Here is a 15167-nt window from a genome sequence, read left to right as displayed (position 1 = left end):
TAATCATAATCATTGTTATTTTCCAATACTGAATCATTGGAGAGGAGACTTTATGTTTTGGTCTTGTGTATTAATACGCGAAATAATTTTCTACATTTTTATTTCAATTTTGGAAGCGACCAAATCATCCCAATCGATGAAGTGCCATTTCACATTGATTGTTTCCATTTCACTCAGTGGCACGTGCCATCTTGACATGTCAAACCTTGTTGGCATACATGTCTCACCTCTGAAGTTTGTCTTTTCCTTCTTCTGTTGGAGGGGAAGCGTTGATTGTAGTCACAGCTTTCTCCCTTCTCTGGAAATAAGGGAACAACATTTTAGTATTAGTATATCTCTAGTATTATAGTATAATATATCATCTGTGTCTGTATCCGTGAATAGTTCATTCCCTAGAATACCATTGAAACTTGTATTAAGAATCTTGTATGAATTGATTATTGAATCAGTAACTTTCAAAGATAAAAAACAACTACTGAGCAAATTTGAGTCTCTTGAAAACAAAGTTCATGTTTAAACTTGAGCCCCATCCGTTGGGAGGATTGGCATCGCAGATCTCCTGTCTTTCAACACTGATCTTATAACGTTCACCTCACAATAGTTGTTCAGAAAATTCTATATTCTTTGTTGATTCATACAATGAACACATTATCAAAATGATAGGGAGAGAAAAAATAAGGTAACCTTGTGCTATTCCTCTCCCAAATTTAGATGAGGTCCGAAAAAGGTTAAGTCTTGTAGTTATTCACTAACACTTCACATAACTTTCAGTCCTTAATTATTTTAACAAAGTAGATTTTTGAATTTGGGTGCTTCAATTGAGGAAGTGAGTTGGAACTTGCCTTTATAAACAGCGCAGAATGGACAGTTGTCACAGGTACATGGCTTTGGAGCATTCTGGGTCTCCATTGATCCTGCAGGACAGTTGAGCTTCCTGCACACGAATCGGCACACAGGACAGATTTTCCTGAATGGCTCCGGTTCTACAGCCTGAGGTTCCGACTCATTTGCGATCACTGCTGCAGGGAGCAGAAGAACTATCAGCCACGCCCATATCATCTGCCGAACATAATTCGAATCAAAACTAAATTTTATTGAAATATCTTAAATTTGAAAACAAATTGGCTGAAAAATGCAACTTTTAAACCACCTTCATCCCCTTAGCACATGAGTTAGGAATGGGGACTTTTGATATGTTATCCTCTCAACTAGTCTCAACAAAGCTGCGAAGTCAAAACTTTTGTTTGAAACATTCCCTTGAAATTCCCTTGTCAATCGGTCTATTGTTGCAGAAATGGAGATTTCTCACTCAACACTAAATCTGCTGCAAAAAGTGTAGGGAAATTTGTAAAAGTGTGGAATTATACATCAAATTGAGAAGAATTTAATGCTCTATAAGCTCATAATCAATATGGACTTTTCCCAACGATTTTTAAAGAGTTATAAGAGCAAAAATAGAAAAAAATTGGTGACAAACTCTTGCTCTTATTCAAAAATGTCACACCTTTAAGGGCGGATATCTCGAAAACTAGAGGAGATATAGAAAAAGTTGTGGAATGAATATTGTAGGAAATTATGTAAGCTCTAATTTGTTTTATGACAGTCAAGTCCTTAGTATACATAGTTCTTTTTAGTTTTATGCGAGAAACCAAAAAATGGTACCTTTAAACCACCCCCACACCCTTACTGTATGTATACTGTGCCCAAATCTCACGCAATTTTGGAATCCTAGTGGCTTATTTTGATCAACAAAAGAACTGCTCTCTCATTGGGTAGCTTGTGATTGGTTGAAATTTCTGTATCTGGAATCCTATCGGATTATTTTGATCATAAAAATCTCTTTTTTCTCATTAGTTGAATTTTCTGTGTCTAGAATCCTATTGGCTCATTTATCCTGATCAACAATATTAATGCTCTCTTATCAATCAAATTTATGGAACCCTATTGGCTTACTTTCACTTAACAAAATCACTGAACCTTCTATCTCTTTTTATCAACCTGATTTTTGATTTCCTGACAACCTGATTTCAACTCATCAACCTGAAATCTCTACTCTAGTTTAATTATCCTATTATATTAAGCGAGCAATTCCTGTATTCATATATCTGGTTATTTTTATATCTGGTTATTTTTATATCTGGCTATTTTTATATCTGGTTATTTATGTTTAACGGATCTCGAAAACAGCTCTAACGATTTTCACGAAATTTGGAACATAGTAGGTTTATGATATTAAGATTCGATTGCTCTAGGTCTCATCCTTGAGAAAACTCGCTGAACGACATTTAAAGGATAATTCATCCTTGACTGAAACAGCTGTGGATAGTAGAAAAGTGAGTATGTGAAAAAATCAAAATATCACATCCCCGAAATTCATAAGATGACGTATAGCCAGCTGTGAAATATAAACACGATCATTTTAGAGATTGTGTTCTGTTTATCAATAATAAAAATAACGAGCGAAGCTCGGTGCCACGATATTGATTTTTTTTTATCAAAGAATGAATATATTTCATCACTGTAACACATGAAATTCCATCCCTTACTTTCATAATTATATTACTTTTTTGTAACATTTTCATAAATTACTGTGGAATGATTTAGCTGGTTAATATTCTCTATGCTTCTTTCATTTAGTATGTCAAAGTGAGCACAGAAAAGAAAAAAAGTCCTGTGATTTTGTCAAAAATATCTCTTTTTTGACAAAATTCCAGTGTTTTTATTATGGATAGATATCACAACATCTCTCCAACAACAGTATCTGAAGGATAAGAATCCGTTTTTTGGAATGAGAAATTGTACATTCCTCTGTGATGTGAGAGTATAATAATAAATACCAAGTAGTCATCCTACGGCAAATTACTCTATTTCAAAGTGTTTATTGCTTTAACTGTTCAATTGCAGATTTGAGACACTATGGACCGTTTGCACAGTGTAAGTTTAAGCTAAAGCTTATCCCAAATCTGGATTTTTTTCGGTTTAAACTAAAATTCCGTTTGCACAGTATCAGTTTAAACTCTGTATTGAGTTTAAACTCTGGGAAAGTTTAAACCTCCAAAGCTGGAGCTGTTGATTTGATTTTTAATGCTTCTGTAGACGGTAATTATTATTAATTTAGGATATAGTGAATCATTATTTGAATGTAAAAATAATTGTAATGGAGGAATTGATAGAAGTTTTTAATCCGATTGATTAAGATGACTGCGAAGAAATTTTGAAATTGAGAAAAACTGGACAAAAAACAAATAATTTAAATTTCTGGGATAGAGCATTTTTTTAACGGTTCTTCTTGAGTACAGCAACTGCCAATTTAGTATTTTGATTGAATAAACCACTTGATAGAAATTAAGACAATTATTTTCAACAGTGGTCTTCGATTAGAAAACATGTTTTTAATAACACATTATAAGAGATATATTGCTTTCGAGAGATTTCTAATAAACGAGGAAGACCGTAGTAGATACAAGCGTAACAATATAACTTTTTTATCTTATATTCTAAAATAAATTTTCTGGTGCCAAATAAACATAAGTTTTTAAAGAATTCCTCGATCGCTTTTCACTTTTATAACCGTACAGCTTACAGCTCTGTGGATTTTCAACAAGAACAAGAAAATACTGCAATAGTAGCTACATAACCTCAAATTACTGATGGTTTGTAAACAAATAACAAATTTCCTGTAAAAATCAGCCTTCCTGATATTATAAACGATGACATTCTATTACTAACTTAACGCTAAACTAGTTTAACTTAAACTGGATTAGTAAATGCACTGAGAAAAGCGAGTCAAGTTAAAACTTTCGGATTAACTTAAAGAATTAGAAATCTATACTGTGCAAACGGCGCTATGATAATGATAATAATAATGTTATCAGTGGGAAAATAATATCAACTCACTTAAAGCTCAACTACTGCAAAATCTACAATCACTCCTATACGCTTGATTAACATACACTTCACTAATACTGAAAATGAAACACCAAAGTCTGAAATCAATGTGGAATGTTCAGAGATCTATCAGATTGTGGAAACTTGCTTCAGATCCGCTCCTCACACAATGAGATATGAGAACGACTCAGAAAAAAGACAATAACAATGGGATATCCCCACCACATTATCGTTGGTGTTAGAGACGATCCTGCTAATGCTATTTTCTTGTAGTTTTTTCAGGGTCTAGGACTAGTGTTTTCCTCCATTAAAGCAGATTACTGCTGTCATCAATATGCAAATTACTATAAATCATTCACTTCTGCTCAAACGTCTTTACTACTGAAGAAATGAGACTGGAATTTATTTATTGGAAAGACAAAACAATTAAAGTTGAAAGAGATTATTGACCATATAAACCAGTTGTTGTGGCTCAAACAGGAAAGTTAAAGGTCAAAAGTAAAGATTTGCGAAATGAGGTTCAGCACCATCTTGTTGGAAGATTGCTTGATCCATTTCTGGTACCATAAAATGAGCCAAGACTACCACAACGAAGTAAACAAATCAGATAATAACTCATGAAAGTCGTTTTTATAGGAAACGAATTGGTAAAATTTTCAATATGCCGCCTTTTGTTTCTAGGCTAGGGAGCTGAAATTTTCCCAGAATACTTCAAGAACCTACTTTGTAAACAGTGTAAAATTTGAAAAAGTTTGGTACAGGGATGGACATGTAATTAAAGAATTAAACGTGTTAACCTCTTCATGGGACATGGTGTTCTTGGAACATGAACTAATCCTATTACATTAAGCGAGCATTTTCTGTATTTATATATCTGGTTATTTTTATATCTGGTTATTTATGTTTTACGGATCTCGAAAACGGCTCTGAAAATTTTCACGAAATTCGCAACATAGTAGGTTTATGATATAAAAATTTGATTGCACTAGGTCTCATTCTTTGGAAAACTCGCTGAACGACATTAAAAGTATGTTTGTTGTTCGTGATCCATCTTGTTTCCACTATAATTATCACTATTAAATTTTATAAAACTTTAAAGTGAAAAAGCACTTACATTATTTGATGTGGCGACGTCCGTTTCGTGCTGGTATCGCCTTATAACGAGGCGATACCAGCACGAAATGGACGTCGCCACATCAAATAATGTGAGTGCTTTTTCACTTTAAAGTTTTATAAAATTTAATAGTGATTAAAAGTATGATTCATCCTTGGAAAACAGATGATAATTTCGTCGTCTCTCGATAACAGAAGATGCGTGTGTCTGTGTGGGTAGAGACAGAATTATTTCTAGCTGTGTAATCATGATCAATCAGCGAGAAATTTTATCTAGCTGGACAATTTAATCGATTTGATCATCATTATCTGATTCGTTGACATGACATGATAATCCTCGTGAACTAGAGTATATAATAATTTTAAAAGTTGATCATTATTTGACAATTTTAAGTGATTAGTGAGTGTTATTTTGTTATCCAATTTGGTTTGTACATAATCTAAATTATATTTTTTTTCCAAATGTTTGAACAGAAAATTGAACCTGAATTATTCAAGTGTATGGAACATAACCTACTTTCTGGACTATTTATAGTGTATAAATCAAAATTCGAGGAGAAACAGTTTTGGGCTGTGCCTGTTAGTCCTTCCCCAATCATTTTAAAGAATTGTGTTCGGTTTATCAAAAGTCAATAAATAAATAACGAGCGAAGCTCGGTGCCCCAATATTTAGATTAATATGTGGTGAGACCCTAATCAAAATCACAAACTACGATGTATCTCAAATGAGAACCTATCTTTTCTCCTGTATTATTTCACTGTATTATTTCCTATTCCAACCCCTTATCCGAGTGGTGTTTTTCTTTTTCAAAGAGAAAAGTCGTCCACGAGGAAAAAAGAAACCCGTTGGTTTCCAGTTTCTCAAATGAGACATGGCTGCAGACGTCTCTTCTTTCACGGTGAAGAAATCTTTAAAAGAGTTTTCTTGTCATCTCAGTTAGATTTTGAATACACTTCACAATGAAAGATTCATATCTGATCATAACTGTGGATAATGAAATCCAGAAACTACCTGTTTCATTTTTTAACAAAAAATTACCTTTGAATAGAATGTCCTATCCCTTGTGAGTCGATGAGATATTCTGCTTTCAAGCTCATCTACATATTATATACTAGCAGGTGAAAAACTATTTTCGAAGTGATACTGCAACATGATACAGTATCAACACAATATGAAACAGTATCAACACAATATGATACACAACACCATAATTTTACACAAAACTTCCAAATTGTAGGAACGATTTCCTTCTACAGTAGATCCATGCATCCATTCTAATTTCTGCAAATGGAACAGAGTTGAGTCTGATGTCAAACGACGGAGATGTAGATGGATAAACACAATGACGGATGCTGCAAATAAAGCTCACTACTACTGTTGGCCCAGCAATAAAGGTCTGCAAGAAAGGCATTTAGTTAGTGATCCATCAATCAATCCTTTATCCCATGCCCTAAACCCAAATGTCTCATTACATCATTGTCAAATAATATACAATATCGGAGCACCGAGCTTCGCTAGTTATTTTTATTTATTGACTAGCCGTCAGGCTCGCTTCGCTCGCCATATCCGTCTAGCCAGGGGGCTCCGCCCCCTGGACCCCCGACTGGATCGTCCAAAAATGAGATCAGCGGGCTCGCTTCGCTCGCCTGCATGTAGACCTCAGCGGAACCTCTGTACCGAATTTGAACGTATTATGTCAATTTGATCTCGAAATACTCTTGTTACTATATCGGCGTATCTTTGGCGAACAAAATTCTTCCACCTCAGCTAAACCTGTGTACTGAATTTTTTTATATATACTTCCATCAATTATTGAAAAAAGTGTGGAAACACAGAAAAGCTGAGAAAACGCTAATTTTGGCTAACTGGATAAATTGGTATTTAGGAGGTCCTGGATAAATGCATTTCAATCTTCATTGGTGCCAACCTAACAAAGTCAACTCAACTTAATGCCAACCTGACAAAATTTTTAATTTAGTTACCAGAACAACTGTTTCGAAGAGGTACTCTCTCTAGATTATAATTCTATATTGACATATGGTATGGACATTTCTATTATAATTTTGAGATATTGGAATAAGAAGAATATACATGCTAAGAGAATTTTAAACCCTTAAAAACCACCCTTAGAGTTAAAATATCGCAAAAAAAATTCTTAGTGAGCCTTTAAAGGGCCAACTGAACATACCTACCAAATTTGAATGTTTTTGGTCCGGTTGATTTTTAGTTCTGCGAGTGAGTGAGTCAGTCAGTGAGTGAGTGAGTGCCATTTCGCTTTTATATATATAGATGAAGATGAATACCCTGTTCAAACCCGCTCAAAGCCAAAATTTTTTGATCAGCTCACTCCCGTGTTATCGGATGGCACGTTATATTGTAGGGCCCAGCTGAAGTATGACAGTCGTAAGGCCCATTGACGGCTTGAATGAGGTCAGGCGAGATGGAGCTTCCAAAAAAAGATCAGTGACAACTGACCAACGTTAGTAGACAGAGAGTCTACTGACTGACTTCTACTGACTGTCTACTAACTTTGACAACTGACGGCATGATTTTTTTGGTTTCCAATTCACGGGGGTGGTTGGCAGTTCTGCGAGTGAGTGAGTGAGTCAGTCATTGAGTGAGTGCCATTTCGCTTTGATATATAGATAAACAGAACACAATTCTATAAAATGATCGTGTTTATATTTCACAGCTGGCTATACGTCAGCTTATGAATTTCAGGGATGCGATATTTTGATTTTCCACAGAATCACTCGTTCACTTTTTACTATCCACAGATGACGAAAATCTCAGCTTTTTCAGCCAAGGATGAATATTGTCCTTTTAATGTCATAATGTCATTTCAGCGAGTTTTCCCAAGGATAAGACCTACTGCAATCGAATTTTTATATCATAAACCTACTATGTTCCAAATTTCGTGAAAATCGTTAGAGCCGTTTTCGAGATCCGTTGAACATAAATAACCAGATATAAAAATAAAAAAATGTATACAGACATACAGAAATTGCTCGCTTGATATAATGGGATGCATTGAAGATTTAGACAAAATTGGACTTTGATGTTTTATATTGTTATCATGTAAGAGAGAGTTGAGTGTAAGAGAGGGCCAGCTGCGTCCCAATTTCGATCTTTTGGGGAAATGAAAGCAGTCATTCTATCCTATTCTTATCTTCACATTTTGAAATTCAGACAATCCACACTCTGATCGTTATTTAAGTTGATTAGTTGACGTTATTTAATTCCTTAACGTTCTCAGCTAATCGCGAGAATTTTCCTTTCAGTTTCTTGACTGAGAAATAATTAGTGAAAGTGGAAAATATTTCCGATTGAAGAAGCTTATTACATATATTTTGATGGAGATGTTTAGATATCTATGAAACGTTACCCAAGATGATCAATCACTCGCTACAGGTTCAAAATCGAGTACCAGGGAAATCATAAACCACTGACAGCATTTAGAGCGGAGGAGACACTACAGGGCATTTCAATTATCTGTCAGTTGCTCGGAGATTTCGAACAATAAGATAAGCGGCTGTAATACCTTGGGCACAAGCACTGATATTATTCGCCAACAACAAATGAATCGTTTGCTGTGTGGTGGGGGGTGGGATGATGATGCTTCATAATGGAATAGCATTTCAGTTGCCAACAAAGCACTGTTAAACGTCTTAGTGCGGACTGAGGACTCATTGTTGCAAAGCATCGTTCCGATTAAATAATATCGTCAGGGACCGAGATGCTCTCAAGATAGATAGGCAGTTCTCTAATTTACTTCCTTCACAAGTGTTCTAGATACAAGAGGAAGTGGGAAAACAGCTATATGGTGAGTTATTTTAGAAGGGATGCTGATTGGAGATATGGTGAGCTATTTACATTCAACAATACACAAATCAAATACATGATTAGAAAAGGACCAACCGGCTCTGATTGACTTCCTTCAAAAGTGTTCTGTAGAGAAAGTGGGAAAACAGCTATGTGGTAAGTTATTGTAAGAGGGAGGAATGGAGGTTGTCAGGTTGGCCCTACTACCATAGGTAAGGAAAGTATTGCTTTCCAAAAAAAATTAAGGTACCCCAATTCCAAGTTTTCTATACGTTTCAAGGTTCCCTGAGTCCAAAAACATGATTTTTGGGTATTGGTCTGTGTGTGTGTATGTGTGTATGTGTGTGTGTGTGTATGTCTGTGAACACGATAACTCCATTCCTAATTAACCGATCGACTTGAAATTTTAAACTTAAGGTCCCTATACCATGAGGACCCGACGATAAGAAATTCAATAAAATTCAATTCAAGATGGCGGAAAAAATGGCGGATAATTACTAAAAAACCATGTTTTTCACGTTTTTCTCGAAAATGGCTCTAACGTTTTTCTTCAAATTTATATCATGGATAGCTATTTATAAGCCCTATCAACTGGCACAAGTTTCATTCCTGGGAAAATTTCAGGAGCTCCGTAATATTCTTGAGAAAAATGGCGGATAATGACCAAAAACCAGGTTTTTCACGGTTTTCTCGAAAACGGCTCTAACGATTTTCTTCAAATTCAAGCCATGGGTAGCTATTCATAAGTCCTATCAAATGACATGAGTTTTTTCCTTGGAAAATTGCAGGAGCTCCGTAATATTCTTGAGAAAAATGGCAGATAATTACTAAAAAACCATGTTTTTCACGATTTTTTCAAAATAACTTGACCGATTTTTTTCAAATTCATACTCTGTATAGTTATTTATCAGCTCTATCAACTGGCATGAGTCTCCTTTCTGGGAAACTAATGGGGGGTCCACCCCATCCTTGAGAAATGGACTTTGTAACCTCCTTCTCGTGCATGAGGTAGATAGGTAGAGCAGTTCATAAAAAGAACACATAGTCGAGATATTTCATCTGTAGAACAGCTGTTTTGACGACTTTAAAAAAATGACGACTAAAAAAATCATTGAATTTCACAATTTACACAAAGGAAAAAGTACTCTGAAAACAATTATATATACACATATACAAAAGTCTGATCGTAGTTTCGAATATGAGCAAGGAAAGTTGTGTGAGTGTACCACACCAGATTTTTTTATCAAAGAATGAATATATTTTATCACTGTAACACATGAAATTCCATTCCTTACTCTTATAATTTATATTACTTTTTTGTAAGATTTTTCATAAATTACTGTGGAATGATTTAGCCGGTTAATATTCTCTATGGTTCTTTCATTTAGTATGTCAAAGTGAGCACAGAGAAAAAAAAGTCCTGTGATTTTGTCAAAAATATCTCTTTTTCGACAAAATCCCAGTGTTTTTATTATGGATAGATATCACAACATCTCTCCAACAACAGTATCTGAAGGATAAGAATCAGTTTTTTGGAATGAGAAATTGTACATTCCTCTGTGATGTGAGAGTATAATATAAAGACCAAATAGTCATCCTAAGGCAAATTACTATATTTTTAAAGTGTTTAATGCTTTAACTGTTCAATTGCAGATTTGAGACACTATGGGCCGTTTGGACAGTGTAAGTTTAAGCTAAAACTTAAACCAAATCTGGTTTTTTTTTTGTTTAAACTAAAATTCCGTTTGCACAGTATCAGTTTAAACTCTGTATTGAGTTTAAACTCTGGGAAAGTTTGAACCTCCAAAGCAGGAGGTTTAAACCAAATAATTTCGATTAATTTGACATCTGTAAAGATTTGATGGGGAAACAGCTTATAGTAAATTATTTTTCGACGGTTGTTTTTAATGCTTCTGTAGACGATAATTATTATTAATTTAGGATATAGTGAATCATTATTTGAATGTAAAAATAATTGTAATGGAGGAATTGATAGAAGTTTCTAATGCGATTGATTAAGATGACTGCGAAGAAATTTTGAAATTGAGAAAAACTGGGCAAAAAACAAATAATTTAAAATTCTGGGATAGAAAATTTTTTTAACGGGTTTTCTTGAGTACAGCAACTGCCAATTTAGTATTTTTATTGAATAAACCACTTGATAGAATTTAAGACAATTATTTTCAACAGTGGTCTTCGATTAGAAAACATGTTTTTAATAACACATTATAAGAGATATATTGCTTTCGAGAGATTTCTAATAAACGAGGAAGACCATAGTAGATTCAAGCGTAACAAAATAACTTTTTTATCTTATATTCTAAAATAAATTTTCTGGTGCCAACTAAACATAAGTTTTTAAAGAGTTTCTCGATCGCTTTTCACTTTTAAAACCGTACAGCTTACAGCTCTGTGGATTTTCAACAAGAACAAGAAAATACTGCAATAGCAGCTACATAACCTCAAATTACTGATGATTTGTAAACAAATAACAAATTTCCTGTAAAAATCAGCCTTCCTGATATTATAAACGATGACATTCTATTACCAACTTAACGCTAAACTAGTTTAACTTGAACTGGATTAGTAAGTGCACTGATAAAAGCGATTCAAGTTTAAACTTTCGGATTAACTTAAAGAGTTAGAAATCTATACTGTGCAAACGGCCCTATGGTAATGATAATAATTATGTTATCAGTGGGAAAATAATATCAACTCACTTCAATTCTCAACTCCTGAAGAATCTACAATCACTCCTGAAAATGAAACACAAAAGTCTGAAATCACTGTGGAATGTTCAGAGATCTATCAGATTGTGGAAACTTGCTTTAGATCCACTCCTCACACAATGAGAACGACTCATAAAAAAGACAATAACAATGGGATATCCCCACCACGTTATCGTTGGTGTTAAAGACGATCCCGCTAATGCTATTTCCTTGTAGTTTTTTCAGGGTCTAGGACTAGTGTTTTCCTCCATCAAAGCAGATTACTGCTGTCATCAATATGCAAATTACTATAAATTATTCACTTCTGCTCAAACGTCTTTACTACTGAAGAAATGAGACTGGAGTTTATTTATTGGAAAGACAAAACAATTAAAGTTGAAAGAGATTATTGACCATATAAACCAGTTGTTGTGGCTCAACAGGAAAGTTAAAGGTCAAAAGTAAAGATTTGCGAAATGAGGTTCAGCACCATCTTGTTGGAAGATTGCTTGATCCATTTCTGGTACCATCAAATGAGCCAAGACTACCACAACGAAGTAACAAATCAGATTATTCATGAAAGTAGTTTTTATAGGAAACGAATTGGTAAAATTTTCAATATGCCGCCTTTTGTTTCTAGGCTGGGGAGCTGAAATTTTCCCAGAATACTTTAAGACCTACTTTGTAAACTGTGTAAAATTTGAAAAAGTTTGGTACATGGATGGGCATGTAATTATAGAATTAAACGTGTAAACCTTGTCACGTTATTCTTTATATTTAAATAACGATTAGCCTCCTGCTTGGCATCAGTCGGTAAAGCATGAGATTTGATATAATTATATAATTAGGTCGTGGTTTTCTAATAGTATTCAGTCTTAAAAAATCTTGATAGGCCTAGATATGGGCTTCTCCTATAACTCTTGTAATTCAATAAATAATAAATATATTTAAATATGATATTTATACTATAGTGTTGAGGAATAAAAAATAAATCGCACACCATGAACGTTTCATACATATATTAAACAAATAATGCAAAAAATAAGTCGAGGCAAAAATATATAAAGAGCGATAAAAAATATAATGTAAAAATAGAACAATAATTGAAATCAATAAAATATCACAGGCTAAATTTTATACTCTAGATTTATGGCACGAAGCATTACCATGTGCCTTTATCTTAAAATCATATGCATTCTTTTGCATGTAGTTGCGATATGCGCTTGCTAATACTTGTCGACTTAGACAATTCAATTAAAAGTGTGTGCTTTAAGATCAGCTTGATAAATTAGCCACTAATAATCCAAATATATATATATATTAAAATCTCTAGTACTTAGTAGATTTCTTTGTATCGAATATATTATATTTTTATCTCAGGGTGCAAGATTCGGCACCTGACGGAATAAGTAGAGCCATTCATCTAGTGAATTAGAGCTATAATAAATTATCGCAAATTGTATTGCAAAAAATTAAATATCATATGCATATGTTTTAATAGCCTAGATTTTGTACTTCTTTGATTTAATAGAAATTTCTGAAATATTGATCTATATTTTTCTTTCAATGAAATACCTTTAATACTAATTTTACTTGCGCAAGTATTACTCTTATTAATTTCTTAATTTATAATAAAAACCCTTTCGACGAGCTAGCTTTGATTATTAGATTAATTCGAAGCACTAGGGCGCCCATCACTAATTCAATATTATCACTCACGTGTCGAAAATCTTCTTGTAAGCCGCCGATGTTGATCCAACTCCATGTGGTCCGGGAATATGGTAGCCGGAATCGTCTCCTCCAAGGGGTTATAAATTTAATTAAAAATGAAAATGACTTCTGCTTCACAATAGCATCACGAAGTCTTTTAAGAAATTTAATAATTTACTTTAACTTTAACTTTTACAAAATCATTAGTAAGGTACTACGCTCTAAAATATTTGGGGTCCTCTTATGGTGGCATTTGGCTGGCGAGTGCTGGTTCTCCTTTCTCAAGTTTTACAGATCCTATTTCTGACTTTCAAATTAGCATAAAATTTAAATATCTTAGTCCTCCGCCATTTAGGTTCAAATAGATCTTACAAAAAATACCAAAATATTACTTAGATTGTATGATTAATAATTTCTTTGCTTTCGAGCCATATCGATAACATTCTATTACCAACTTAACGCTAAACTAGTTTAACTTGAACTGGATTAGTAAGTGCACTGATAAAAGCGATTCAAGTTTAAACTTTCGGATTAACTTAAAGAATTAGAAATCTATACTGTGCAAACGGCGCTATGATAATGATTGATAATAACTATGTTATCAGTGGGAAAATAATATCAACTCACTTCAATTCTCAACTCCTGAAGAATCTACAATCACTCCTGAAAATGAAACACAAAAGTCTGAAATCACTGTGGAATGTTCAGAGATCTATCAGATTGTGGAAACTTGCTTTAGATCCACTCCTCACACAATGAGAACGACTCATAAAAAAGACAATAACAATGGGATATCCCCACCACGTTATCGTTGGTGTTAAAGACGATCCCGCTAATGCTATTTCCTTGTAGTTTTTTCAGGGTCTAGGACTAGTGTTTTCCTCCATCAAAGCAGATTACTGCTGTCATCAATATGCAAATTACTATAAATTATTCACTTCTGCTCAAACGTCTTTACTACTGAAGAAATGAGACTGGAGTTTATTTATTGGAAAGACAAAACAATTAAAGTTGAAAGAGATTATTGACCATATAAACCAGTTGTTGTGGCTCAAACAGGAAAGTTAAAGGTCAAAAGTAAAGATTTGCGAAATGAGGTTCAGCACCATCTTGTTGGAAGATTGCTTGATCCATTTCTGGTACCATCAAATGAGCCAAGACTACCACAACGAAGTAAACAAATCAGATTATTCATGAAAGTAGTTTTTATAGGAAACGAATTGGTAAAATTTTCAATATGCCGCCTTTTGTTTCTAGGCTGGGGAGCTGAAATTTTCCCAGAATACTTTAAGAACCTACTTTGTAAACTGTGTAAAATTTGAAAAAGTTTGGTACATGGATGGGCATGTAATTATAGAATTAAACGTGTAAACCTTGTCACGTTATTCTTTATATTTAAATAACGATTAGCCTCCTGCTTGGCATCAGTCGGTAAAGCATGAGATTTGATATAATTATATAATTAGGTCGTGGTTTTCTAATAGTATTCAGTCTTAAAAAATCTTGATAGGCCTAGATATGGGCTTCTCCTATAACTCTTGTAATTCAATAAATAATAAATATATTTAAATATGATATTTATACTATAGTGTTGAGGAATAAAAAATAAATCGCACACCATGAACGTTTCATACATATATTAAACAAATAATGCAAAAAATAAGTCGAGGCAAAAATATATAAAGAGCGATAAAAAATATAATGTAAAAATAGAACAATAATTGAAATCAATAAAAATATCACAGGCTAAATTTTATACTCTAGATTTATGGCACGAAGCATTACCATGTGCCTTTATCTTAAAATCATATGCATTCTTTTGCATGTAGTTGCGATATGCGCTTGCTAATACTTGTCGACTTAGACAATTCAATTAAAAGTGTGTGCTTTAAGATCAGCTTGATAAATTAGCCACTAATAATCCA

General features: G+C 33.7%; 1 protein-coding gene across 5 annotated transcripts; it reads right to left on the bottom strand.

Annotated features, from left to right (window-relative positions):
• Positions 1-137: 137 nt before the first annotated feature.
• Positions 138-13925, bottom strand: LOC111056812. 5 transcript variants are annotated; one of them, XM_039419722.1, is made up of 4 exons: positions 3904-4060; positions 2894-2900; positions 843-1059; positions 138-298 (listed from the first exon to the last, which is right to left on the bottom strand). In XM_039419722.1, the coding sequence occupies exons 3-4, from the start codon at positions 1057-1059 to the stop codon at positions 174-176; spliced, it is 342 nt and encodes a 113-aa protein (XP_039275656.1). In that variant the 5' UTR covers positions 2894-2900; positions 3904-4060; the 3' UTR covers positions 138-173. The 5 variants fall into 5 exon arrangements, with proteins under 5 accessions (XP_039275656.1, XP_039275655.1, XP_039275653.1 ...); XM_039419721.1 differs by lacking the exons at positions 2894-2900; positions 3904-4060 and adding an exon at positions 13870-13925; XM_039419719.1 differs by lacking the exons at positions 2894-2900; positions 3904-4060 and adding an exon at positions 11545-11680.
• Positions 13926-15167: the final 1242 nt, after the last annotated feature.

This window comes from Nilaparvata lugens, chromosome 1 (assembly GCF_014356525.2).
Source record: "Nilaparvata lugens isolate BPH chromosome 1, ASM1435652v1, whole genome shotgun sequence".
Taxonomy (NCBI): Eukaryota; Metazoa; Arthropoda; class Insecta; order Hemiptera; family Delphacidae; genus Nilaparvata; species Nilaparvata lugens.
The sequence above is the reverse complement of the archived record's forward strand: the minus strand, read 5'-3'. Positions and strand labels throughout refer to the sequence as shown.

Bases quoted from the DNA above. Each gene is read 5' to 3' on its own strand.
- LOC111056812 (XM_039419721.1), bottom strand. From the start codon at position 1,059: ATGATATGGGCGTGGCTGATAGTTCTTCTGCTCCCTGCAGCAGTGATC. The intron at 299-842 runs GCAAGTTCCAAC...CCTTATTTCCAG, and splicing joins ATTCTGCGCTGTTTATAAAG to AGAAGGGAGAAAGCTGTGAC.